Below are 25,371 nucleotides of genomic sequence, written 5' to 3'. Positions count from 1 at the left end.
GTTATGGCATTGGATTGCATTCTTGTATATTCTATAGCAGCCATTTTTAACCAGGTTCCATGGAACCCTAGGGTTCCTCCAGAGCAGTCTTTCTCAACTATTTCAACACAGAGGAACCCTTGAAATAACTTTCCAGTCTTAGGAAACCCTTACAAATAGCAAAAAAATATCAATGGTGTCAGGGTGAACTTATTTGAGAGGCAGAAATTCCTCCTTGCTCAAGGAACCCCTAGCAACCTCCTGGAGGAACCCCAGGGTTCCATGGTGCTGTCTTCCCATTGACTGCCAATGTAAGAAGCATTCTTCCCACTGACCGCCAATGTAAGGAGCATTCTTCCCACTGACTGCCAATGTAAGGAGCATTCTTCCCACTGACCCCCAAATGTACGGGACATTCTTCCCACTGACCCCACATGTACGGGACATTCTTCCCACTGACCCCCAATGTAAGGGACATTCTTCCCACTGACCCCCAATGTAAGGGACATTCTTCCCACTGACCCCCAATGTAAGGGACATTCTTCCCACTGACCACCAATATAAGGGACATTCTTCCCACTGACCCCCAATGTAAGGAACATTCTTCCCACTGACCCCCAATGTAAGGGACATTCTTCCCACTGATCACCAATGTAAGGGACATTCTTCCCACTGCCCCCCAATGTAAGGGACATTCTTCCCACTGATCACCAATGTAAGGGACATTCTTCCCACTGACCACCAATGTAAGGAACATTCTTCCCACTGACCCCCAATGTAAGGGGCATTCTTCCCACTGACCCCCAATGTAAGGGACATTCTTCCCACTGATCACCAATGTAAGGGACATTCTTCCCACTGACCCCCAATGTAAGGGACATTCTTCCCCCTGACCCCCAATGTAAGGGACATTCTTCCCCCTGACCCCCAATGTAAGGGACATTCTTCCCCCTGACCCCCAATGTAAGGGACATTCTTCCCACCGACCACCAATGTAAGGGACATTCTTCCCACTGACCACCAATATAAGGGACATTCTTCCCACTGACCCCCAATGTAAGGAACATTCTTCCCACTGACCCCCAATGTAAGGGACATTCTTCCCACTGATCACCAATGTAAGGGACATTCTTCCCACTGCCCCCAATGTAAGGGACATTCTTCCCACTGATCACCAATGTAAGGGACATTCTTCCCACTGACCACCAATGTAAGGAACATTCTTCCCACTGACCCCCAATGTAAGGGGCATTCTTCCCACTGACCCCCAATGTAAGGGACATTCTTCCCACTGATCACCAATGTAAGGGACATTCTTCCCACTGACCCCCAATGTAAGGGACATTCTTCCCCCTGACCCCCAATGTAAGGGACATTCTTCCCCCTGACCCCCAATGTAAGGGACATTCTTCCCACCGACCACCAATGTAAGGGACATTCTTCCCACTGACCACCAATATAAGGGACATTCTTCCCACTGACCCCCAATGTAAGGAACATTCTTCCCACTGACCCCCAATGTAAGGGACATTCTTCCCACTGATCACCAATGTAAGGGACATTCTTCCCACTGCCCCCCAATGTAAGGGACATTCTTCCCACTGACCCCCAATGTAAGGGACATTCTTCCCACTGATCACCAATGTAAGGGACATTCTTCCCACTGACCACCAATGTAAGGAACATTCTTCCCACTGACCCCCAATGTAAGGGGCATTCTTCCCACTGACCCCCAATGTAAGGGACATTCTTCCCACTGACCCCCAATGTAAGGGACATTCTTCCCACTGACCCCCAATGTAAGGGACATTCTTCCCCCTGACCCCCAATGTAAGGGACATTCTTCCCCCTGACCCCCAATGTAAGGGACATTCTTCCCCCTGACCCCCAATGTAAGGGACATTCTTCCCACCGACCACCAATGTAAGGGACATTCTTCCTGCTGATCAATGTAGGGGACATTCTTCCCACTGACCAACAATGTAAGGGGCATTCTTCCCACTGATCACCAATGTAAGGGACATTCTTCCCACTGACCAACAATGTAAGGGACATTCTTCCCACTGATCACCAATGTAAGGGACATTCTTCCCGCTGATCACCAATGTAAGGGACATTCTTCCTGCTGATCAATGTAGGGGACATTCTTCCCACTGACCAACAATGTAAGGGGCATTCTTCCCACTGATCACCAATGTAAGGGACATTCTTCCCACTGACCAACAATGTAAGGGACATTCTTCCCACTGACCCCCAATGTAAGGGACATTCTTCCCACTGATCACCAATGTAAGGGACATTCTTCCCACTGATCACCAATGTAAGGGACATTCTTCCCACTGATCACCAATGTAAGGAGCATTCTTCCCACTGATCACCAATGTAAGGGGCATTCTTCCCACTGATCACCAATGTAAGGAGCATTCTTCCCACTGACCACCAATGTAAGGGACATTCTTCCCACTGATCACCAATGTAAGGGACATTCTTCCCACTGATCACCAATGTAAGGGACATTCTTCCCACTGACTCCAAATGTAAGGGACATTCTTCCCACTGACTCCAAATGTAAGGGACATTCTTCCCACTGACTCCAAATGTAAGGGACATTCTTCCCCAATGACTCCTGAAGGACTGGATTTAGTAAGGGTTCTCCAAGACCTGCAAGTTATTTCAGAGTTTCCTCTGGGGTAAAAAGGTTGAGAGAGGCTGCTAAGTAGGGTGTGATGTGGACAGGTGCCTCCCATTTTGGAACTGAAGCATAATTGCTGCTGTTTTCTTACTTGGTCTAGGCTTCATACTTTGAAAGGGGCCTCAACCTGAATCCTGTCACTCTTCATCTACCTCCCAGATGATTGGTAGAAGCACTATATTGAACAACATGGTTAAATATATATACTGGAAGAGTTCAGCAAGAACCCACTTTGCACTACAGAATTTTGTATGCAGCGAAGTTTCTAGAGGCTGTTCTAGAGTGCAGTGCCCATTCACTTCTATTGCTTACCCCAGCAGAGCCCTTCCAGACTTGCCATGTGCAGCGCAAACACTGGATGAACCCCTCGTCCAGCACATAAGTGTCCTCGATCATTAGGTCTTCAACGAGACACAGAAATGATGACAGTTTCAAGTGCAGTAATACAATCTGGACATCAGTTCCTTGCAAACAGACCTCTGGCATGTGATGTAATAAAAAATGGATATAATCTATTTAGTGCACTTGGAATCATAGCTTATCCTGATGTAACTGAGAGGCTTCCCATAACCCCTTGCTTCACTAACCTGGCTTAGCCTACGTTCTGCTGATTCATTTTGCCCCCTGCTGAAAATATCCCGCCACATCTGCCAGCTGCAGCCTACTTAACGTTTTTTTAAGAGGGAACAACAGGGCCATGTTTGGGTCAAGCAGGATTATCCAGGGGTCACAAAATCATGTGCAGCTGTTCTCCATCCCAATCCCTCTTCCTGGTACCCCTTAGCCCCCTTATCTGCCAGCAGAAAATCATTTGGGGCCCTCTCTTCAGTTTTGATTGTTTTCATCAATTTGCACGGGGTAGTAAACCATTTTCACGGAGATACATGACTTTTTATGATTTCTACCCCCCCCCCCCCAAAAAATTTTTTCCAGCCTTCCCTAGTTGACTGATAATAGTTCATGGGACTTTTCTCATGGTTTCTAATGCCAAGAGCTTTCGGCGTAGCTGGAAATGTGGACGAAACACAGCAGGGTAGGAAAGAAATCAGCCCAGTTTGGGCTCTTTTTATAAAATTCATGAAAATGTGTATTATTTCCATTATTTGTTTTTTAAGCAATATTTTGCAAATGATTCTTTAACATGACATAAGGTTATTGTTTACAGTGTGACAATAGAAAGCTAGAAACTAAATGCAACAGCAGGGGCACCCAAGGTGCAATTTGTTTATTTTCCTGGACTTGTGACATGTAAGGGGCTGTATTTTGTATATTTTGACTTCAGAAAAGAAATCAGAGCCTTGGACTGTCTCTTAGTGTCTCCTCTGCCTTGCTATTTGCCCATTTCAGAGATGGGCAGATTCACTAACTAATGGCAATGCACTGAAGGGGATGGGCAAAACTCTTTTCTGAAGTGAAAATTTGTATGCTTGAGCCATCAGGTTTCAGAACATTCTTTAACAAACTGTACATTTTTCTTCAAGGCATAATGCTGTATATATAAAAGGTGAATTCTAGCACCAGAGAGTGACTAAGTAATGAATATGAGTGTTTTCAATTTCATTGGTCAGGGAGTTGGTGGGTGGGCCTTAGCTCCAGGGCAGATACAGCCTTCAAGTCAGGAAAGGTGAGCTGGAGTACCACTTCAAGACATGGCATATAGCAAAAAGGGGGATCATGTACAACAGTGGTCTCCAAACTGCACCCAAGGGATGGTTATGGCCCTTTTAATGCCTTTCACTGGCTCTTGGGGCACCATTCTCTCTGCTGACACCAACTGTAGGTCATTATTTCTCCCATTGTCACCAATGATGGAGCACTATTGTCACTGGCACCAATAATGGGGAACTATTCCTCTCATTTACACCAATGACAGGGCACTATTCTTCCCACTGACACCAGTGACGGAACACTATTCTTTACACTGATACCACAGATGGTTCACTATTCCTCCTACTGGCACCCATGGTCTGACACTTGTCCTGACACCAATGATGAGGCACTATTCCTCCCACTGATACCAATGATGGGGGACTATTCCTCCTACTGACTCAAATGATGGAACACTATCCCTCCCACTGATACCAACGATGGGCCACTATTCCTCCCACTGACACCAATGATGGGGCACTATTCCTCCCACTGACACCAATGATGGGGCACTATTCCTCCCACTGATACCAATGATGGGACACCATTCCTCCCACTGATACCAACGATGGGCCACTATTCCTCCCACTGACCCCAATGATGAAACACTATTCCTCCTACTGACACCAATGATGGAACGCTATTCCTCTTACTGACACCCATGACACTTGTCCTCCCATTGACACCAGTGATGAGGCACTATGCACCAGGGGCGGACTGACCATTTGGGAACCCGGGCACTGCCCGAGGGCCCAGGGTCAATAGGGGGCCCCATGAGATGCCCCTGGTACCTTTCATAGGCTTTTATGGGTGTGGTTTGAGTGTGGGTGAGGACACAGGGGCCCCATGAGTTGTCAGTCTGCCCTTGCTATACACCCCACTGACACCAATGATGAGGCATTATTCCTCCTACTGACACCAATGATGGACCACTATTCTTCCCATTGACACCAATGATGGACCACTATTCTTCCCATTGACACCAATGATGGAACACTATTCTTCCCATTGACACCAATGATGAGGCACTATTCCTCCCACTGACACCAGTGATGCAACTCTATTCCTCCCACTGACACCAGTGATGGGACACTATTCCTCCCACTGACACCAGTGATGGAACTCTGTTCCTCCCACTGACACCAATGATGGAGAACCATTCCTCCCACTAGTGCCAATGATGGGGCACTGTTCCTCCCACTGACACCAATGATGGGGCACTGTTCCTCCCACTGACAGCAATGATGGAGAACCATTCCTCCCACTAATGCCAATGATGGGGCACTGTTCCTCCCACTGACACCAATGATGGGGCACTGTTCCTCCCACTGACAGCAATGATGGGGCACTGTTCCTCCCACTGACAGCAATGATGGAGAACCATTCCTCCCACTAATGCCAATGATGGGGCACTGTTCCTCCCACTGACACCAATGATGGGGCACTGTTCCTCCCACTGACAGCAATGATGGGGCACTATTCCTCCCACTGACCACAGGCGCAATGTGACATTTACACTCCCAATGACCACCAATTCGGAGCCATTGTTCTCTCCCACTAATACTAAGGAATGCTGTATTCCCACTGGTCACAGTCCAGCCCACCTAAAGTCTGGAAGCCAGTAAACCGGCACCTTGTTTAGAACGTTTGTAGTCCCCTAATGTACAATAACCCAAAGTAACCATTATGAACAGTGACTACTAATTGGTCGCTCTATTTCAGTATAAATACATATGCAGTTCTTCCAGAAACCAGCCAGTGTTCCAGGAGGGACACTCTTCATCTCCACACACTGTATGAATTCTTCTGTTTTTATCTTTCAGTCTGTTATCATTCCTACATATAATTCTGAGGCCTGGCTGGAGGAATGCTTGAAATCTGTTTACCTACAAGACTTTCCAGGGACCCTGGAGGTTTCTATCTACAATGATGGCAGCAAGGTAAAAAGACAGTTATAAATTACGTTGAACTGGCTAGCAAATATCTAATCGAAGTGACTTTCAAATGTCCAATTTACTGCTAATTTTAACTTTGACTTGTCTTTCAGTTGTGTAATGAGTGTATGCAGTCATGGAGCTGCCTCATGTGGTTCCCATCATCCTTTTGATGGGAACCACATGAAGCAAAGAGAAAATATGCTCTTCATTGAATAAACTTGACACCAATATGAGTAAGTGCTTCAGTGATGTATTTGGTGAACATATATGCTTCATATTTATAAAACATAGCCTTTTGGTGATGTCCCTGGTCTCTAGTGAACGGATAGACTTCATTCTCATCAGTATAAAGTACATCCTTGATGTCACTTCTCTCTTGTGAACTGATAGGCTTTGTTGTCATTAGTATGAAGAGTCTCGGTGGTGTCAATGGTCACACAGTTAGTTAATTGAAAGCTACCAGGCCACAGCCGCTAAGTCCGTGAATGAATAATGCAACTGCAAATTTGACATATAGTACGGGGAAACTTCTCCCCGTACTATCTGTCACAGGTGGGGGGGTGGTGTGCATGGCTGAGACTATGGGAACATGTTACATGTTCCACCCAGGGGCGGACTGACCATTTGGGAACTCGGGCACTGCCCGAGGGCCTGTGGTCAGTAGGGGGCCCCATGAGCTGCCCCTGGTTCCTTTCATAGGCTTTTTTTGGGTGTAAATATTATAACCTCTGAAAACAAAAAACTAAAAACTCTTCCTGCGCCTAGTGAAAACACCCTACTATAGGTTCTATCCTGCTGCTGTGCAATGTGATCAACACAAATTGTAAAAAATATAAATAAACAGCGCAAACATAGACCTCTATATCAAATCAATATACAAAGTGCAAACATATATAAAAAATTGAATAAATAGTGAAGTCCATAAAAATTAATAAACACAAAATTCAAAAATAGTTTGTGCAAACAGAAATTTTCAAATTCTTCTTCTATTATAAAGAAACTTCCACCTTCCACCCGTGAAAACCAACATCAAATGCACTCACCAGATTAAGGTGAATGAAACGCCTTTTAGGAATTTATGGGATCCTAAACCCTCTTTGGTATCCACTCTATAGGAATCCTCACCTCCAGCATAGACTCCACCATCCAACCAGGGAGAAAAAAAAACTCAGATAGTGTAATATTGCAAAACACCATTCATAAGTGAAATCAAGGATTAAGGCCACTCACATTATAATCGCTTTAAAAAGGCATCTTTTTTAAGACCAGCTTCTTTCCAGATGAACAGTAGATGTAAGGCAACCTCTCACAGAATCTCACATCACAGCTCCAGGTTACAGCAGAAGCTCCACAGAGACCACACATATACAGATCCCAAAAGATGGCCGCTGGAACGCACCGCTCAGCGCGCGCTCCACTCACCGGAAGTGACGTCAGACGTACGGGGTAGTAACCGGAAATGCGTCAACGCGTTTCGCCCCTCCCATCGGGCGTTCTCAAGACTTGAGAACGCCCGATGGGAGGGGCGAAACGCGTTGACGCATTTCCGGTTACTACCCCGTACGTCTGACGTCACTTCCGGTGAGTGGAGCGCGCGCTGAGCGGTGCGTTCCAGCGGCCATCTTTTGGGATCTGTATATGTGTGGTCTCTGTGGAGCTTCTGCTGTAACCTGGAGCTGTGATGTGAGATTCTGTGAGAGGTTGCCTTACATCTACTGTTCATCTGGAAAGAAGCTGGTCTTAAAAAAGATGCCTTTTTAAAGCGATTATAATGTGAGTGGCCTTAATCCTTGATTTCACTTATGAATGGTGTTTTGCAATATTACACTATCTGAGTTTTTTTTTCTCCCTGGTTGGATGGTGGAGTCTATGCTGGAGGTGAGGATTCCTATAGAGTGGATACCAAAGAGGGTTTAGGATCCCATAAATTCCTAAAAGGCTTTTCATTCACCTTAATCTGGTGAGTGCATTTGATGTTGGTTTTCACGGGTGGAAGGTGGAAGTTTCTTTATAATAGAAGAAGAATTTGAAAATTTCTGTTTGCACAAACTATTTTTGAATTTTGTGTTTATTAATTTTGATGGACTTCACTATTTATTCAATTTTTTATATATGTTTGCACTTTGTATATTGATTTGATATAGAGGTCTATGTTTGCGCTGTTTATTTATAATTTATATTTTTTTTGGGTGTGGTTTGACTGTGGGCGAGGACACAGGGGCCTCATGATCCCCTATTGCCCGGGGGCTCCATGAGTTGCCAGTCCGCCCCTGGTTAGGATGCATTTTCCTAACCATAAAATGTCTCGGTTTTGTTAATCCAACAACATGGTCGTTATTTCTAATTCCACAATTATCAAAAAAAAAATTGTGCTTTTGCTTTATATTTGACACAATTTTGCATATATGTCCAGGCACACGTTCCATCTAGTTTTTACATTATTGTGCACAGAATTAAAATTCCAGATGAACAGGGCTGTAAAAAAGTATTTTCTCCCTTTCTGATTTTTTTTTTTTTTGCATATTTGTCATGCTTAATAAGTTCAGATCATCAAAAAATTTTAATATTACACAAAGATAACCCGAGTAAATACAAAACGCAGTTTTATAAATGATGGTTTCATTTATTAAAGGAAAAAAGCCGTCCAAATCTGCCTGGCCCTGTGTGAAAAAGTAATTGCCCCCTAAACCTAATAACTGGTTGTGCCACTCTTGTCGGCAATAACTGCAATCAAGTGTTTGCGATAACCAGCAATGAGTCGTTCACATCGCTGTTGAGGAATTTTGGCCCACTCTTCTTTGCAGAATTGTTTTAATGCAGCTACATTTCAGAGTTTTGCAGCATGAATGGCCTGTTTAAGGTCAAGCCACAGCATCTTAATCGGATTTAAGTCCAGACTTTTTCTAGGCCACTCCCAAAACTTATTTTTGTTTTGTTTTTTTGAGCCATTCAGAAGTGGACTTGCTGGTGCGTGTTGGATCATTGTCCTGCTGCATAACCCCAGTGCGCTTATGCTGGTGGTCAGGAACAAATGGCTGGACATTCTCCTGCAGGAATTTTTGGTAGAGTGCAAAATTCGTGGTTCCATCAACGATGTCAAGTCGTCCAGGTCCTGAAGCTGAAAAGCAGCCCCAGACCATCACACTACCATTTATTTATTTATTTCAGGTACTTGTATAGCGCCGTCAATTTACGCAGCGCTTTACACACACATATATATATACTGTATAGTACATTCACATCAGTCCCTAACCCTCAAGGGGTGTACAATCTAAGGTCCCTAACCCTCAAGGGGTGTACAATCTAAGGTCCCTAACCCTCAAGGGGTGTACAATCTAAGGTCCCTAACCCTCAAGGGGCGTACAATCTAAGGTCCCTAACCCTCAAGGGGCGTACAATCTAAGGTCCCTGACCCTCAAGGGGCGTATAATCTAAGGTCCCTAACCCTCAAGGGGTGTATAATCTAACGTCCCTAACCCTCAAGGGGGGTACAATCTAAGGTCCCTAACCCTCAAGGGGCGTATAATCTAAGGTCCCTAACCCTCAAGGGGCGTATAATCTAACGTCCCTAACCCTCAAGGGGGGTACAATCTAAGGTCCCTAAACCTCAAGGGGCGTACAATCTAAGGTCCCTAACCCTCAAGGGGCGTACAATCTAAGGTCCCTAACCCTCAAGGGGTGTACAATCTAAGGTCCCTAACTCACATTCATACATACACATACTAGGGAAAATTTAGACAGGAGCCAATTAACCTACCAGCATGTCTTTGGAGTGTGGGAGGAAACCGGACTACCCGGAGGAAACCCACGCAGGCACAGGGAGAATATGCAAACTCCAGACAGCAGGTGCCGTGGCTGGGATTTGAACCCACGACCCGAGTACTGCCAGGTGGAAGTGCTAACCATTTAGCTACTGTGCTGCCCCATGTCACCATGTTTGACTGTTGGTATGATGTTCTTTTTATGAAATGCTGTTTTAGTTTTCTGCCAGATGTAACGAGACGCACACCTTCCAAAAAATTCAACTTTTGTCTCATCAGTCCACAGAATATTTGCCCAAAAGTCTTGTGGATAATCAAGATGCGTTTTGGCAAATGTACTGCAACCTGAGCTGCTTTTTATTTTTAAAGGATAAGTTCACCTTTCATTACATGTTTCACCAATATTCAGGGTGTAACATGTTATGAAAGCACCGGCCCCCGCCCCCTGCTTTGACGTTTCTCCCCCCAGCTGTCAAATTTTTTAAAAAAGTGGCTGTATGGAGCTCCGCCCGCCCGGATTTGTCACTCCTCTGTGATTGAGAAACTACTAGTCCCAACACCCTTAGCGACTGTCTGCTTGTAGTTCTCAATGAACTACCATGGTGCTGTGTTAGTTCATTGAATCTAGCTATCAGTATATCTTCTTGCTCATGCATCCCGTACAGGCAAGGAGGTATACTGACAGATGTGCAGGAGACCTGCATTGCACCAGAGACCTACTGATCACTGGTGCAATGCTTTTTTACCTGCAAAAAAAAAAATGTGCGTTTTATTATTTTTTATCAACATCAATCAAACTAAAAATGGAATACTCAAACACACAGGTCAACTTCCTAGACACCACAGTATACATCAGGGATGATACGCTTCACACCTCAATATACAGGAAACCCACTGACAGATGCAACTACCTCCACAGTTCTAGCTTCCACCCCCAACACACGAAACGTGCCATCATACACAGTCAGGCCATCAGATACCACCGAGTATGTTCTGACCCAAGAGACAGAGATAAACATCTTGGGACACTAGCAGACGCCTTCCATAAGAAAGGTTACAAGGACAAAACTATCAACACCAGCATAAACACAGCCTTGAGAACCCAAAGGGAAAATCTGCTTCAGTACAAAGAGAAAAAAACAAACAACCGTGTACCTCTAGTAACTACATACAGCCCGGCACTAGAAGGGATAAGAAAAATAATCAAAGATTTACAACCCATCATAACAGAGGATGGAACTCTGAAAGAAATATTCCAGCAACCCCCAATACTGGCTTTCAGACAACCCCCCAACCTCAGAAATAAACTAATCAGTAGGAAACTTCCTTCTGATTATGATGCCACAAATAATGGAAGCAAACCCTGCAATAAGAAACGCTGCAAGCTGTGCAACCAAATAAATCCATCAAAAAGTGTCAGACACTCAAAAGGGATCTTCAATATCTCCGGATCATACAGCTGCACCTCCAGTAATGTTGTATACCTTATCCAGTGCAGAAAATGCAGCAAAGGATCTTATGTTGGTGAAACAGGACAGAGGTTGCAAACACGGATGAATTTACACAGACATACCATCAAGGAACATAAAGAAGATGACCTCTGCACACCTGTGGGACACCATTTCTCACAACCAGGCCACAATATGGAAGACCTCAATATTTTAGTTCTGAAAGGAAAATTTAAATCCATCCAGGAAAGAAAAACATTTGAACTAAGAATGATAATTCTATTTGACACTAAAGATAACGGTCTTAATTTGGACATGGGATTCCTCAACCATTATCTGACAGCTTTATGACTATCTATTAGCTAAAACTTGACCCCCTCTGTGTGAGTGTTGTATCCCCCCTCCCCCCCTCACTTTTGATGTATCTTATCTGTAGCCCTTTTTTTTTTTTTTTTCTCTTTTTTTTCTCTCAATCCATTCTAACATTCTGCTTAAACTTTGTGATTTGTAATAGTACTGCTTAGACCTTGAAGAAGGGGACATACCCCGAAAGCTTGTCCTCAAAATTGTATGTTAGTGCAAATAAATAAAAAAAGTATCACGGACAGTACTCAATTGTTTCTTATCAAAAGATGAACTTATTCTTTTTAACACCTGTTTTGGTCTTTTTTTTTTTTTAATTTCTTTTAGTTTTGGTCTTTTAATTTTTTTTTTTTTCACCTGCAGGATGGCACTGACAACCTCATACGACAATGGAAATCAAAACTTGAAGATCGAGGGTTTGACATGATTGTGGGTGGTCACAATTCATCTAAACCCTGTGGAGGTAGGAGACCCATGTTGTTTTAGGTGTATTAGTAGTTTAGAGTGGACTAAGTAACTTTAGAATTCATGAGCCCAGCAGTTTGAGAACAATAAAGAATGCATAAACAATTTAGAAAATAACAAAAAATGAGCATGGGAGCTGCTTTGCTACTTCTTCCCGTGTCTGAACAAGACTAATAGTATAGTCCAGTAGCCTCAGGGATGTGTTTATGTACCCTTCGACCGACTGTAAATATGCAAAAATCTCCCAAATGAAACAGAAGTTCATAAATCCATCATGTTAGACAGTTCAGTGTCCGTAGAAGTTATAGCTGCGTAGACAAGAAGGTAGGACGTACTCAGCAGCTGTGCTACAGAAGGTGCCAAATGAAACCGAATATGGCTGAGCATTCTGAGAACAAGGCCTAGTGAATATCGCCGGGGCCCACAGGGATTTTGCGGTTTCTACATAAAACTTTTTCACTTATACCCTGGCCTAAGTCTCCAGCCAGTGGCCAAAGCCTAGCAGAATCTGGAGTGCTGGTTTGGAAAGGAGGATTTTCTCTGTGATTGGGCTGTCTGTTTGGAAACCGATCCATGGTCTGCAGATCCCATCCTTTTTTAGTCGTCCTATTGTATAACTGAAATGTTTGAATTCTCGGCTCTAGGATATGCGATTTGTTCAGTACACAGCTTATCTCTGGAGGAAAACTATTAGCGATCAGGTCAGTACTTTGACCCTGGAACCTATGGATCTTTAGGGTAGCCAGAGACAGTGGACAGTGTTAAGAACTTATAAGACTTTCCCAGGCTATTAAACCAGCTAAACAAAAACCAGACTGCCCCAAGAGTAGGCAACGTGGTTACCATTGGTGACAAATACTCACTGGGCTAAGGTATCACAAGAGTAATCCTGAGTACAAAGTATCATAAAACAATCTGTTTTATTGCTTGGTTTTGATTAAAACACCAACGTGGATTCCAAACAGCTATAATTGTGATTGCAACAAATAAAGATCATGAGTAGAGAAAAAGGACAAGACAGACAAAAAATGAAAATGTCCAGATGCATGTAGGGTCACACATGGGTTACATACCGCAGCAAACCACTGCTCATGAGGTAGATAATCACATTTAAGGTATCCCTCATCTAGGAACTCTGAGGAGAAAAGAGAATAAAGCAACCGAATGCATGTTCTAGATTGTAAGCTCGAAAGAGCAGGGCCCTCGATCCCCTCATGTTTTGCATTGTATTGGTATTGTTCTGTCACATGTTCTGTCCCCCTTTGTAATGTACAGCGCTGAGCGAACTATCGGCGCTTTATAAATACTGTATAATAATATAATAATAATGTGCTCCTGCGCTGGACAGTGGACTCCACAATGTCAGTATCCCCACATGAGTAAGAAAGGAATGCAAGCCTTGCTGCCCTCAACAGACCAGGGAAATCCAAAGAGAACTGTATATAAGAAACAAAAGGAGGGCGCACAGGCCTAGTGCATTACCTTTTAAAAATTAGATTTATTTATAAATAGTAAAATACTCACAAAGAGAAATAAAATCAGATCAAATGGAAAGCATGTCGAAAAGGATGCAGTGTGGTCCAGAAACCCCTGAAGGTGGTCTAGTGGGGGACTGTGAACCTCTGGATAGCTGGGACTGACGCATTTCGAGGTTGTATGTCTTCCATCTTGAGTAAGGGAAACTGGCAATGAAGCCTTGTGGCTTCACGGCTGGGTTCCTACTGCGCATGCACTTCACAGGTCCCAGAGGGCTGGGACCTGTGCCAAATGTGGCAGCGAAAGGAGGAGTAGGCAGATAAGCAAAGCTTACACTCCACTTTAAGAGAGGCCTAACTCAAGTCTCAAAACCCTTTACGGAATCTGAACAATGAGGATCCCAGCGCTCTAAAACCCATACTGATCATAAGGATTATAAATTGACTAAAGAGTTTTCTTTCCTCCTGACTGTCACTGGAAAATACACTTGTGGCCTAAAGTATTGGAAACCTGACCTAACACTATGTAGGTGTATTCAGGTGAGTTCAGGAGTTTTCGGTGAAGTGTATGGTTAATCCTACAGCATGCAAAGATATTTGTAAAAACGCCAAAAAGGAGCGCCAAATCAAAAGGTATGAAAGAGTCCAAAATCATTTTAATTGTTAAAAACTTGCTCACATAAAAACAGCCAATTTCAAGTGGCAAAATAAGCATTTTATTATTATTATACAGAACTTATATGGCGCCAACAGTTTGCGCAGCGCTTTACAAAATGAAGGTAGACATAAGTTACAATACAATTTGGTACAAGAGGAAACAGAGGGCCCGGCTCGTTAGAGTTTACAGTCTAGGAGAATAGATATAAAACATAATCTAAATAATTTGTCTATTAAATTGTGTCCAAAAATACATATAAATGTTTGCATAGTTACACATAATATTTAATCATTATGAGCGTTTTATATCTATTCTTTGAGTGTTTTGGCCCCCAAAACGCATTGGATGTTTTTATGTGAGCAATTTATCGACAATTAAAATTATTCTTTCACCTCATTCTTGGTCAGGTGCTCCTTTCATGTGTTTTTATGGTTTAAACTACTGTTGGGTACCCATTGAGGAAAGCCCTGCTGTAGAAGAGCCACGTTACCAGAGGCGTTGGGCTTGTTTTGAGATTTTGAGATTTTTCTTTCAATTGACTGCATCTAATTTCAAAGTACCATTGCTCATTAAATATGTTTTCTTAGATCTTAGATAATAGTGCACTTCCAACTTTTTGATAAGTTTGGGGAAGGATCTTTTCTGTTCCATCATGACTATACCTTGTGCACCAAGCCAGCTCAAGAAAGACATGGTTTGATTTGTTCGGTGTGGAGAAACTTGAGTGGCCTGCCTTGAAACTTTGACTCTTTTGAACACCTTTGGCATAAATTGGAATGTTGACTGTGAGCCAGATCTTTTTTTCCAACATTAGTAGCAGATTTGACAAATGCATTTTTGGCTTATGGGCATACGCCACTTTATTATGTACACCTTTCTAGTGCCAAGAAAATCTCCCCACACCATGACACCACCACCACCAGCCTGAACCATTGATACAAGGCAGGATGGATCCACCACACCATGACACCACCACCCCCAGCCTGAACCATTGATACAAGGCAGGATGGATCCATGCTTTCATGTTGTTTACGCCAAATTCTGACCCTACCATCTGAATGTTGCAGCATCTAGTCTGCCCATTCTCCTCTGACCTCTGACATCATCAAGGCGTTTTCATCCACACAACAGCCGCTCACTGGATATTTTTTCTCTTTTTTGGACCAATCGCTGTAAACTCTAGAGATAGTTGTGTGTGAAAATCCTAGTAGATCAGCAGTTTTTGAAATGCCCAGACCAGCCCATCTGGCACCAACAACCATGCCACGTTCAAAGTCTCTTAAATCCCCTTTCTTCGCCCTTTCTGATGCTCGATTTGAACTTCAGCAAGTCTAGATGCCTAAATGCGCTGAGCTGCTGCCATGTGATTGGCTGATTAGCAATTTGTGTTACCAAGCAATTGAACAGATGTGCCTAATAAAGTGGCTGGTGTGTGTGTATATTCCCACAGCCACCCTCTAAAACCTTGTGGAAAGATTTTCCAGATGAGTGGAGGACGTTCTAGCTACAAGGGGGTGCTCTATATTTAAGCTGAAGTAGACTGAATTTGCCTGCCAGAAAAACGTTCACCATATCATGAATAAAGACTCTATACACCTCTATGATTATGCCTACTGCGTTGCCTGATGTAGGTCAAGTTTTGCATGCTCTCGCTAAAGCTGGATCCATCTTGGATTATGTCCAACCTTCATTTCTTATATCCCTGCTTCCGGTCTCTGAAGTCGTCCACGCACAGACAGAGCCAAGCCTCACTTCCAATGCAAAGCGCACAAACCCCAAGTCAAATGGAACTTCAGGCGGAAGAGGGGAGTAATACAACAAAACAAAAAGAGGTGGCACATTTAGGAGACAATTACAAACTCCAGTGATGTCACTGGAAGGAAGAGAAGAATTATTAGAGGATGTGCCTTGACGTGATTACGTCATTACTGTCCTTGGCAAGGCTCTCACTCTGTAGATCTTGGCAGGTCCAGGGTGCTGGAAATGAGCCTACTACTGCACATGTGCCACCACAAATAGTAACATCAATATCTCCGCAAGTTGAAGAATGTTTGTGAACACGATGGAGTCTAACAATAAGAGTAAAATTATGTTTTTGGATGGTGTAAAAGTTGAAAAAGTGAGCTTTAATGGCCATGATTTTGGAATTATATGTCCAACAAGCTCACATTATTATATTATTATTATTATTATACAGTATTTATAAAGCGCCAATAGTTCGCTCAGCGCTGTACATTACAAAGGGAGACAGAACATGTGACAGAACAATACCAATACAATGCAAAACACGAGGGGATCGAGGGCCCTGCTCTTTCGAGCTTACAATCTAGGAGGGAGGGGGTGGTGGCACAGGAGGAGATAGCTGTGGGGGATGGAGTGGTAGGAAGAGTGGAGGAGGTCGGCAAGTTAGCAGGGGGTGGGGTAGGCTTCCCTGAAGAGATGGGTTTTCAGGGTGCGCCTAAAGGAGAGGAGAGTAGGTGATAATCTGATGGGTTGGGGCAGGGAGTTCCAGAGGATGGGTGACACCCTGGAGAAGTCCTGGAGGCGGGCATGGGAGGAGGAGACCAGGGAACTAGAGAGAAGGAGGTCTTGTGAGGAGCGGAGTGTGCGTGCTGGGCGGTACTTGGATATTAGGTCAGTGATGTAGTTCGGGGCAGTATGGTGGACAGCTTTGTACGTCAGTGTTAGGATTTTGAATTTGATCTGTTGCGCAATCGGAAGCCAGTGGAGGGATTGGAAGAGGGGGGTGGAGGAAACGGAGCCCAACCCCTCTCAACCCCCCACCTCACCCCCTCAGTCTCTGCCCGAATCACACACCTACTGAGTGACACATCAGACTGGACGTCGCTCCACCTCCCCAAACCAAACCTCTCCAAAACCGAGTTTCTTGTCTTCCCCCCAGCCTGTGCAGACTCCACCTCTGAAACATCGCCAAAATCTGCACGTTCCCAACCCCAGAAACCACCAAACATCCATTCCATTCTATTTATTTTAAAGTAGATCTATAGGTAAAAAAATGAATAACCTTTATTTTAACATTGGTCACGAGATCCTCAAACACCAGACTTTACGCTCTTCTGTAGAAAATGTCATTACAGTATCGTGTCCCTTGACAAGTGCTATAGTATTCGTTATGTAATCTCTTACACAGTCCGATGTCCTTGAGGGCTGGCATCAGGAGACTGCTCATCATCTGTCCTGCCTGCTCTGTCTACATAATAGTCTCCCATAATTCTCTGACCGAGACTATGTGACCTATTGATTTGTGGGCTCACATTTTAGTTTAACACTTTATTTTGTTTGCCATGGGTTTATTGGGCCCAAATGGGTCACCATTCACAGACCCCAATAGATTCTAGCAAGGTGACTGAACTACCTGCCTGGATTTTTCTTGTTCTCCATGTGCCTGCATGGGTTTCTTCCGGGTGCTCCGATTTTCCTCCGACACTCCAAAGACATGCTGGTGGGTTAAATAGCATCTGCCTAAATTGTCCCTAGTACAGTGCCTTGAAAAAGTGTTCATATCCTTTGAAATTTTCCACATTTTGTCACGTTACAACCAAAAACAGAAATGTATTTTATTGAGATTTTATGTGATAGACCAACACAAAGTGGCACATAATTGTGAAATGGAAAGATAATGATAAATGGTTTTCAAATAAATATCTGAAAAGTGTGGTGTGCATTTGTATTCAGCCCCCTTTACTCTGGTTCATTAACTAAATGAACTTATAGTACACACTTCCGGAAACATGATGAGGTCACAGCACAAATCTCTGCCTTACACAGAGCTGACATCTTCCAGGGTTTGGAAGAAATTCATTGATGTACCAGTATAAAAATGCCTCTCCAGTCATCACACACACATGCACACACTGTAAAATCCAAAGACCTATTTTATTAAAATGACTGCACTTACATTACTTATATCTCGACTGGATAAAACACACTTCCAGGAACATGATGACGTCACGGCACACAGCTCTTCCCTACACGTTTCGTCAGAGTTTACATCTTCTGGGGCATGGAATCAATAAAAACTACACAGAGGTCCTAACTGTATATAAGTTTGGCCACAGCTACACTTAATGCTGAACTTCGGGAACAAAAACTTTCATTTAAAAATATTTCTCGATAACCACAAAGGATTTAAAGTGATTCTGAAGGAATTTTTTTTTTTAAATAACAAATATGTTATACTTACCTGCTCTGTACAATGGTTTTGCACAGAGCAGCCCCAATCCTCTTCTTTTTTTTTTTTTGGGTCCCCCACCTGCAGTCATGGCTCCTCCCCCCTGCCGAGTGCACCCCCAGTATCAAACCTATTGGGGGCGCTCGAGCAGGCTTGCTCCCAAGCCGCACTCTGTGTGTCCTTTCATATACTCGGTCCCCCCCCCCCCCGCTCTCTCCTCATTGGCTTACATGGGTGTGATGTTTAGGTGTCCACTTTTGGTCATATTGGGTTTGTAGTTCTTGGCATGCATTTTTACACTGATTACACTCCCCCATTGTCCCATGAACTAGATCAGTGGTTGTCAACTTAGGAGCTAAAGGGGGACTCAAATGCAGCCCCTGATATCACCAAGGGGCCGCACATAATGTTCAGTATATGTATTGCTTGAAAGGACTGTCAGAAACTGCAGACCAAATACAGGAAATGAGGGTCAGAGAGTGCGGACATGCTACCTTTTTGGCTTGAGATATGCTGAAGAAGGCAATATGAAACTGGGCATACTTTACATGAGGCTAGTAGAGATGAATGCAATTACACTAAGCAATGTTGTCACTACAGACTGTTGAGGTCTAAAGGCTTTTGCCCTGGCCACAGGGCTTAGTCATGGACCTCCTTGACCAAGCCCTGTGGAGAGGATGAAATGTGTCAGAGGTGTGGCCTGTGTGGACCTGGGCTGAAGCCATTGTCACGGTTTCGCGGTTGGACTTTCTTTGGTTATGGAGTACATTCAGGGCCAGGATGGGCTCTTTCCTTGTCGGCACCCTTATAATGATATGAGTCACTGGAGACAGCAGGACTGGGGACCTGGAGTGGAGCCCAAATTTATTTGTAAAGGTATTTCATTTATTTCAGGTGCTTGTATAGCACCATCAATTTATGCAGCGCTTTACATATATATTGTACATTCACATCAGTGCCTGCCCTCAAGGGGCGTACAATCTAAGGTCCCTAACTCACATTTATACATACACCTACTATGGCCATATTAGACCGGAGCCAATTACCTACCAGCATGTATTTGGAGTGTGGGAGGAAATCAGATTACCTCGAGGAAACCCACACAGGCCGTGGTTGGGATTCGATCCGGCAACCCTAGTGCTGCTAGGCGAAAAGGTCGCAGGTTGGGCACCAGTAAACTAGAGGGCAACAATTGGATAATGGTGAGATAAGTGGTACCCTTGATCCTTGCGAGCTGTGGTCCAACTGCTGCTATAATCTAATGTTGGGCAGGAAGGGAGGGGTCGCCATTTTGTTTTTTGTTGGGAAAAAAATAGGCTCTAGCTTATTTTCAAGCATAGCTTTTAGCCAATTTGGATAGTACATCAGGGTCATCCTGCCAATGTGCCTCTGGGGTCTTAGACCGTTCTTCTCAGTGAGTCATCTGCTTGTGTATAGAGGAAAACAAATGAGCTGCTTACCGCAGCATTCACTTTTTTGGCCAAGTTGGGCCCTGGCATTGCAGCACTGGCTCCAAGACGAGTAGTTATCTTGTGCCGCTTTTTAGAAACATCTGTCCATTTGTGGCTAGCCTTGCACATATTGAGGAAAGTTGAATGATTTCCATATGCTTTTTGGGATGTGCCTGGTGCGTGCCGTGCTTTCATCTCTTCATTTCGTATCCTTGCATACTTTTTCAGTAACTCAGACTACTAAACGGGATCCTTGTGTTTATTTGAAATCAAAATATGTGTAAGAAAAGGCGTTTGCTCTACAAAAATATGGGGTCACTCCCTCATTCCAGCAGTGTGGAATGTTTAATATCAGATGGAACTCGCATTTGGAGGCCTGTAACCATGGCAACCTATTACTCTAAGAGCTCTGCACCCAATGCAAATCCTTTGGCACAAATCATTCAACCCCCTTTTTTTTTTTTTCTTTTTTCCGCAAACTTAGAATAAACCTCATAACTTTTCCCTCTGCCAGTTGCATCTCTTTCACTGGAAACCTAAAAAAAAAAAGGAATGTTATTTAAAGTGACAGGATTGATGCATTTGCTGGGTTTTTTGGGAGGTTGTGTTCAGGCACAGCTGTTCTATTCCACCCTAGCCAGAAGCTGCCAGATGTGATTGAGATTTAATGAGTTTGTTTTGTTGATGCAAATATTATTGCAGCGATGGTATCTTAGGAGCCAAAATATTTCTCTGATTTTGGAAACTAGTGTATTCAGAATGTTTGTTATGATTCACACTTTCTGCGGCGTGATACATTTTTAAAAGGAGAACCCCAAGCAAAAAAATATCAAGATAAAAATTAGTATTGCACCAAAATGAAAATTCTGGTGCCGAAAAATTCAGAATGCACGTGGCCGAACACCAAAACCGAAATGCCTGCGTATGTGGGGAGGCTCAAAAATGTTTTTGTAATTTAAAAAAAAAAATTTAATAAGTATTATATACCCGTCACGCCAGAGTACTAGGTGTAATCCTAGACTCCAATCTGTCCTTTCAGCCCCAAATCCAATCACTGACAAACTTGCATAGACTTCACCTCCGCAACATCTCCAAAATACGACCGTTCCTAACCTCAGAAACCACTAAGCAACTCATTCACTCCCTTATTATATTACGCCTTGACTACTGTAACTCCCACCTCACTGGCCTACCTCATCACAGGCTATCCCCCTCCAGTCCATCATGAATGCTGCTGCCAGACTCATCCACCTTACTAACCGTTCTGTATCTGCCTCTCCTCTCTGCCAATGCCTCCACTCAGTGTCCTCCACCCCTCTCTGCCAATCCCTCCACTGGCCTCCACTCAGTGTCCTCCACCCCTCTCTGCCAATCCCTCCACTGGCCCCCACTCAGTGTCCTCCACCCCACTCTGCCAATCCCTCCACTGGCCTTCACTCAGTGTCCTCCACCCCTCTCTGCCAATCCCTCCACTGGCCTCCACTCAGTGTCCTCCACCCCTCTCTGCCAATCCCTCCACTGGCCTCCACTCAGTGTCCTCCACCCCTCTCTGCCAATCCCTCCACTGGCCTCCACTCAGTGTCCTCCACCCCTCTCTGCCAATCCCTCCACTGGCCTCCATTCAGTGTCCTCCACCCCTCTCTGTCAATCCCTCCACTGGCTTCCAATTGCCCAACGGATAAAATTCAAAACACTGACGTATAAAGCCGTTCATAACGCTGCCTCTAATTACATCACCGACCTTGTCTCTAAACCATACTCTCTGCTCCTCGCAAGACCTCCTACTCTCTAGCTCCCTTGTCTCCTCCTCCCATGCTCGTCTGCAGGATTTCTCAAGGGCTTCACCCATCCTCTGGAACTCCCTACCCCAAGCTATCAGGCTATTGCCTACTCTGCTCACTTTTAGGCGCACTCTGAAAACCCATCTCTTCGGGGAAGCCTAACCCGCCCCCAGCTAATACTGGAATCCCCTACTCTTCCTACCACTCCATCCCCCACAGCTAATTAGCTCTTGTACCACTATCCCTCCTAGATTGTAAGCTCCCAGGATCAGGCCCTCTAATCCCTCTTGTATTGAACTGTATTGTTACTGTACTGTCTCCCTCCATAATGTAAAGCTCTGAGCAAACTGTCGGCACTATATAAGTCCTGTATTATAATAATATATATATATATACTTATGATTTTATTGCTATCACATAGGGGACCAATAGTCCCCTATGTGATAGCATATGAGTGACAGGTGCTCTTTGTAGGGGGTGGGGGCAGTGTGTGCAAGGAGGGGGCAGGAGAGAAGCAGTGTATTCAGTGAGGGAGCAGTGTATACACTCAGGCTCCCTCACTGGCTGCTCCTATATGTCACTGCCAGTTTTTAAATGTAATTACCAGCTTTTTTTTCCCCCTTCGCTATAGTTCCGAGAATGAGCTGTCATTTTCTACTCCGCTAAAGGAAACTAAGAGGCGGGGTCGCCCCTTAGTTTCCCTTACACACCAAGCAATACACACCAAACGGAGCATATGCAGACTTGCCAATGCTGCTTTGTACTATGGTAGATAGATTGGAAACTGTGGAAGAAGGGGAGGATCAGAGAAGACAGGATCAAACCGCCTTTCTACATAATGCGGAGGATTAACTCCTAAGATTCCACAGTGAGTAGAACAAGCATGCTTTACTGCATCTACAGACTGATTGTACTGTTGTGGGTTTAGTGACACTTATCGCATTTTGGCTTTAGCACTTGTACATCAAGCAGGTGCTGGTAAATTCTGGAAAACCGTTTAGCTCCACGTGGGTCAACAAAAGTGTTAACAAGTGAGCATTTGGGTAAGTCCCTTAGTGGGTCAGGGAATCGGATGTGGGCAGCATGCCGAGGCTGGAAGTAATGGAAAAACATACGATTGGGGAGTTGAAAATCTGCTATTAGTTTATCAAAGAATGTGATGCCATCTAGTACATCGATATGGCCTAGGCAAGTAATTCCCATTCCCAACAAGTACTCCGTGTGTAGAAGTAGTGAAAATTCACCAAATGGCAGTTGTGCCAATGGGGCATTGGGGTATATAGAGGTGAAATGTGTCTTAACGGGCATAGCATCCCAATTTTTTAAAGCCTGAATTAACAACCTATATATTGCTAGTTTAGGGCTTGCGCTACGATTCCCATTGGAAGTGAAGTATGAACGGTCTGGGAAGTGCTTTACACCTGATTAATGCGGAGAGGTTAGTATAAGAATTTGGAAAACTCCGAACTCCTCCAGTGTGATATATGGGAAATTTGTCAGGCTATGCAATACAAATTAAAGTCTGGTAATGTAGACCGCCCAGGCCCAACGGTCTTGGAAGTATAGACCAGCCTAAATAATACCTGCACCAGCCCACAAAAAGGGATAATGAAGAGACTTTAGAACTTGAATGTATTCAGGGGGGGGGTATACACTGGAGAGTGCCATACTACATTTTAGGCAAAAGGATCACGTTCGTTAAATTGGCTCAGCCCATGACATCCAATTGCAACCTAGACCATATCTGTATTTTACTTTAACCTCCCTAGCGGTATGATTCTTTCCGATTTTTTTGTGCTGAAAGCGGTACCATTTTTTCGCATGGAAATAGTTTTTTTATTGTAGGCTGTAATTTTTAGAAAAATTTCCCCACAAATCATCACTCAATTCTGCAAGTGGTTCTGATTTACTATCGCTGTTCTCTAGCCGGTCTAAAACCGCTTTTGACCTAAAGGGACGCTTTTTGGACGCCATGGACGTTTCTCAGTTTCCAGGCAGAAAGAACAGACAAAATGCAGGCAGGGCGCCGGACAAAGCACTCGGGACAATATGTATGTGAAATGGGATGAAACAGCAATGTTTTACTATCTAAAATTTAAAAAAAAAAAAAATGAAATTTTTTAAATTTCCCGCCACCGGCGGCGCCCGTACGTCCCGGGGACCGGAACACAGAAGCCGGGTGCCGGAATCGGCCGGAGGAGATGGCCGGGGACGCTGCAGGGGAGACATCGCGGGAACGAAGGACAAGGTAAGTGCTGCAGGGACTCCCTGAGCAACGCCGCATGGTAAGCCCAAGTGTAGCTCGGGGTTACCGCTTTTGGTATAGAAATTTTACCACGAGCTACACTCGGGAATACCGCCAGGGGGGTTAATGGTAGTTCAGGGACTAAAATTCCTGAAACATCTTCGGACACTTATATCCAGAGATATCCTATTATAAGTGGGAGGGAATCCTGTTCCAGAGTAGGTAGGAAAGAATCTATTGGTAGTATCTTGGATTTTACCGAGTTTATGGATAAGCCCGAGGATGGTAATTATGTGCAGAGCTAACTGCAGGGGGGGGGGGCTGGTCTGCTAGATATATGGTCTGCATATAAGCCAATCATGTCTGCATTAAGCTGCTGTTTGAAGGGACGACACTTCGGACCTTAACTGACGTCACTGCTAACCGGATGTGATGTTAACAATACCTCAGTCTCCAGGACAGTCGCTCACTGCTCACCCTGCTCAGGACACCCAGCACCGACTGAACACTTCATTCTTCTCAGACCCCGTCCTGGGGTGTCCTGAGCGGGGTGAGCAGTGGGCTACCGTCCTGGAGTAGCAGTGACGTCAGTCCGAAGTGTCGCCAATTCCAACAGTGGCCATCTTTACAGTTGGATTCGGACTGGCACCCGGGCAGAGTGGTACCACCGGATACTGAAGCTCCCATTTAGGACGATACGGCGGTTCCCCTGTTTGGGACCCACATGTTCTTCAACTGGCTCAGTTCACATATGGTTATACCATCTACCATTTTACCATCTACCTCCACATCAAGAGTTGTCCCTGTGCCTGCGGTGAGATTGAGCTGGCTTATTTCTTTCCAATGGTCTATGGTGTACTATGGCGGTTACTGACTTATGAAATGTCACATTTTATTGAGTTTATTAAAGGAATATATTTACATTCTAGGGGATGTACTGAACTTTTTCTGTGGTACAAGTTCCATTTATTTCAGGTACTTATATAGCGCCGTCAATTTACGCAGCACTTTACATATATATTGTACATTCACATCAGTCCCTAACCCTCAAGGGGAGTACAATCTAAGGTCCCTAACCCTCAAGGGGTGTACAATCTAAGGTCCCTAACCCTCAAGGGGCGTACAATCTAAGGTCCCTAACCCTCAAGGGGCGTACAATCTAAGGTCCCTGACCCTCAAGGGGCGTACAATCTAAGGTCCCTAACCCTCAAGGGGCGTACAATCTAAGGTCCCTAACTCACATTCATACATACACATACTAGGGACAATTTAGACAG

At 44.3% G+C, this 25,371-nt stretch overlaps 1 protein-coding gene across 1 annotated transcript in view; it reads left to right on the top strand.

The window, feature by feature from the left end:
• Nucleotides 1-25,371, top strand: part of QTGAL (queuosine-tRNA galactosyltransferase) — a 405,856-nt gene that overhangs the window by 8,291 nt on the left and 372,194 nt on the right. Inside the window, exons 3-4 of the mRNA XM_089661795.1 lie at nucleotides 6,142-6,258; nucleotides 12,191-12,290. Coding sequence (XP_089517921.1) covers nucleotides 6,142-6,258; nucleotides 12,191-12,290 — 217 coding nt within the window. The remainder of the gene's footprint in view (nucleotides 1-6,141; nucleotides 6,259-12,190; nucleotides 12,291-25,371) is intronic.

The sequence above is a fragment of the Staurois parvus genome, unplaced genomic scaffold (assembly GCF_062004578.1).
Source record: "Staurois parvus isolate SC_StPar_1 unplaced genomic scaffold, SC_StPar_1.0 ptg001387l, whole genome shotgun sequence".
In the NCBI taxonomy this organism is placed as follows: Eukaryota; Metazoa; Chordata; class Amphibia; order Anura; family Ranidae; genus Staurois; species Staurois parvus.
The sequence above is the reverse complement of the archived record's forward strand: the minus strand, read 5'-3'. Positions and strand labels throughout refer to the sequence as shown.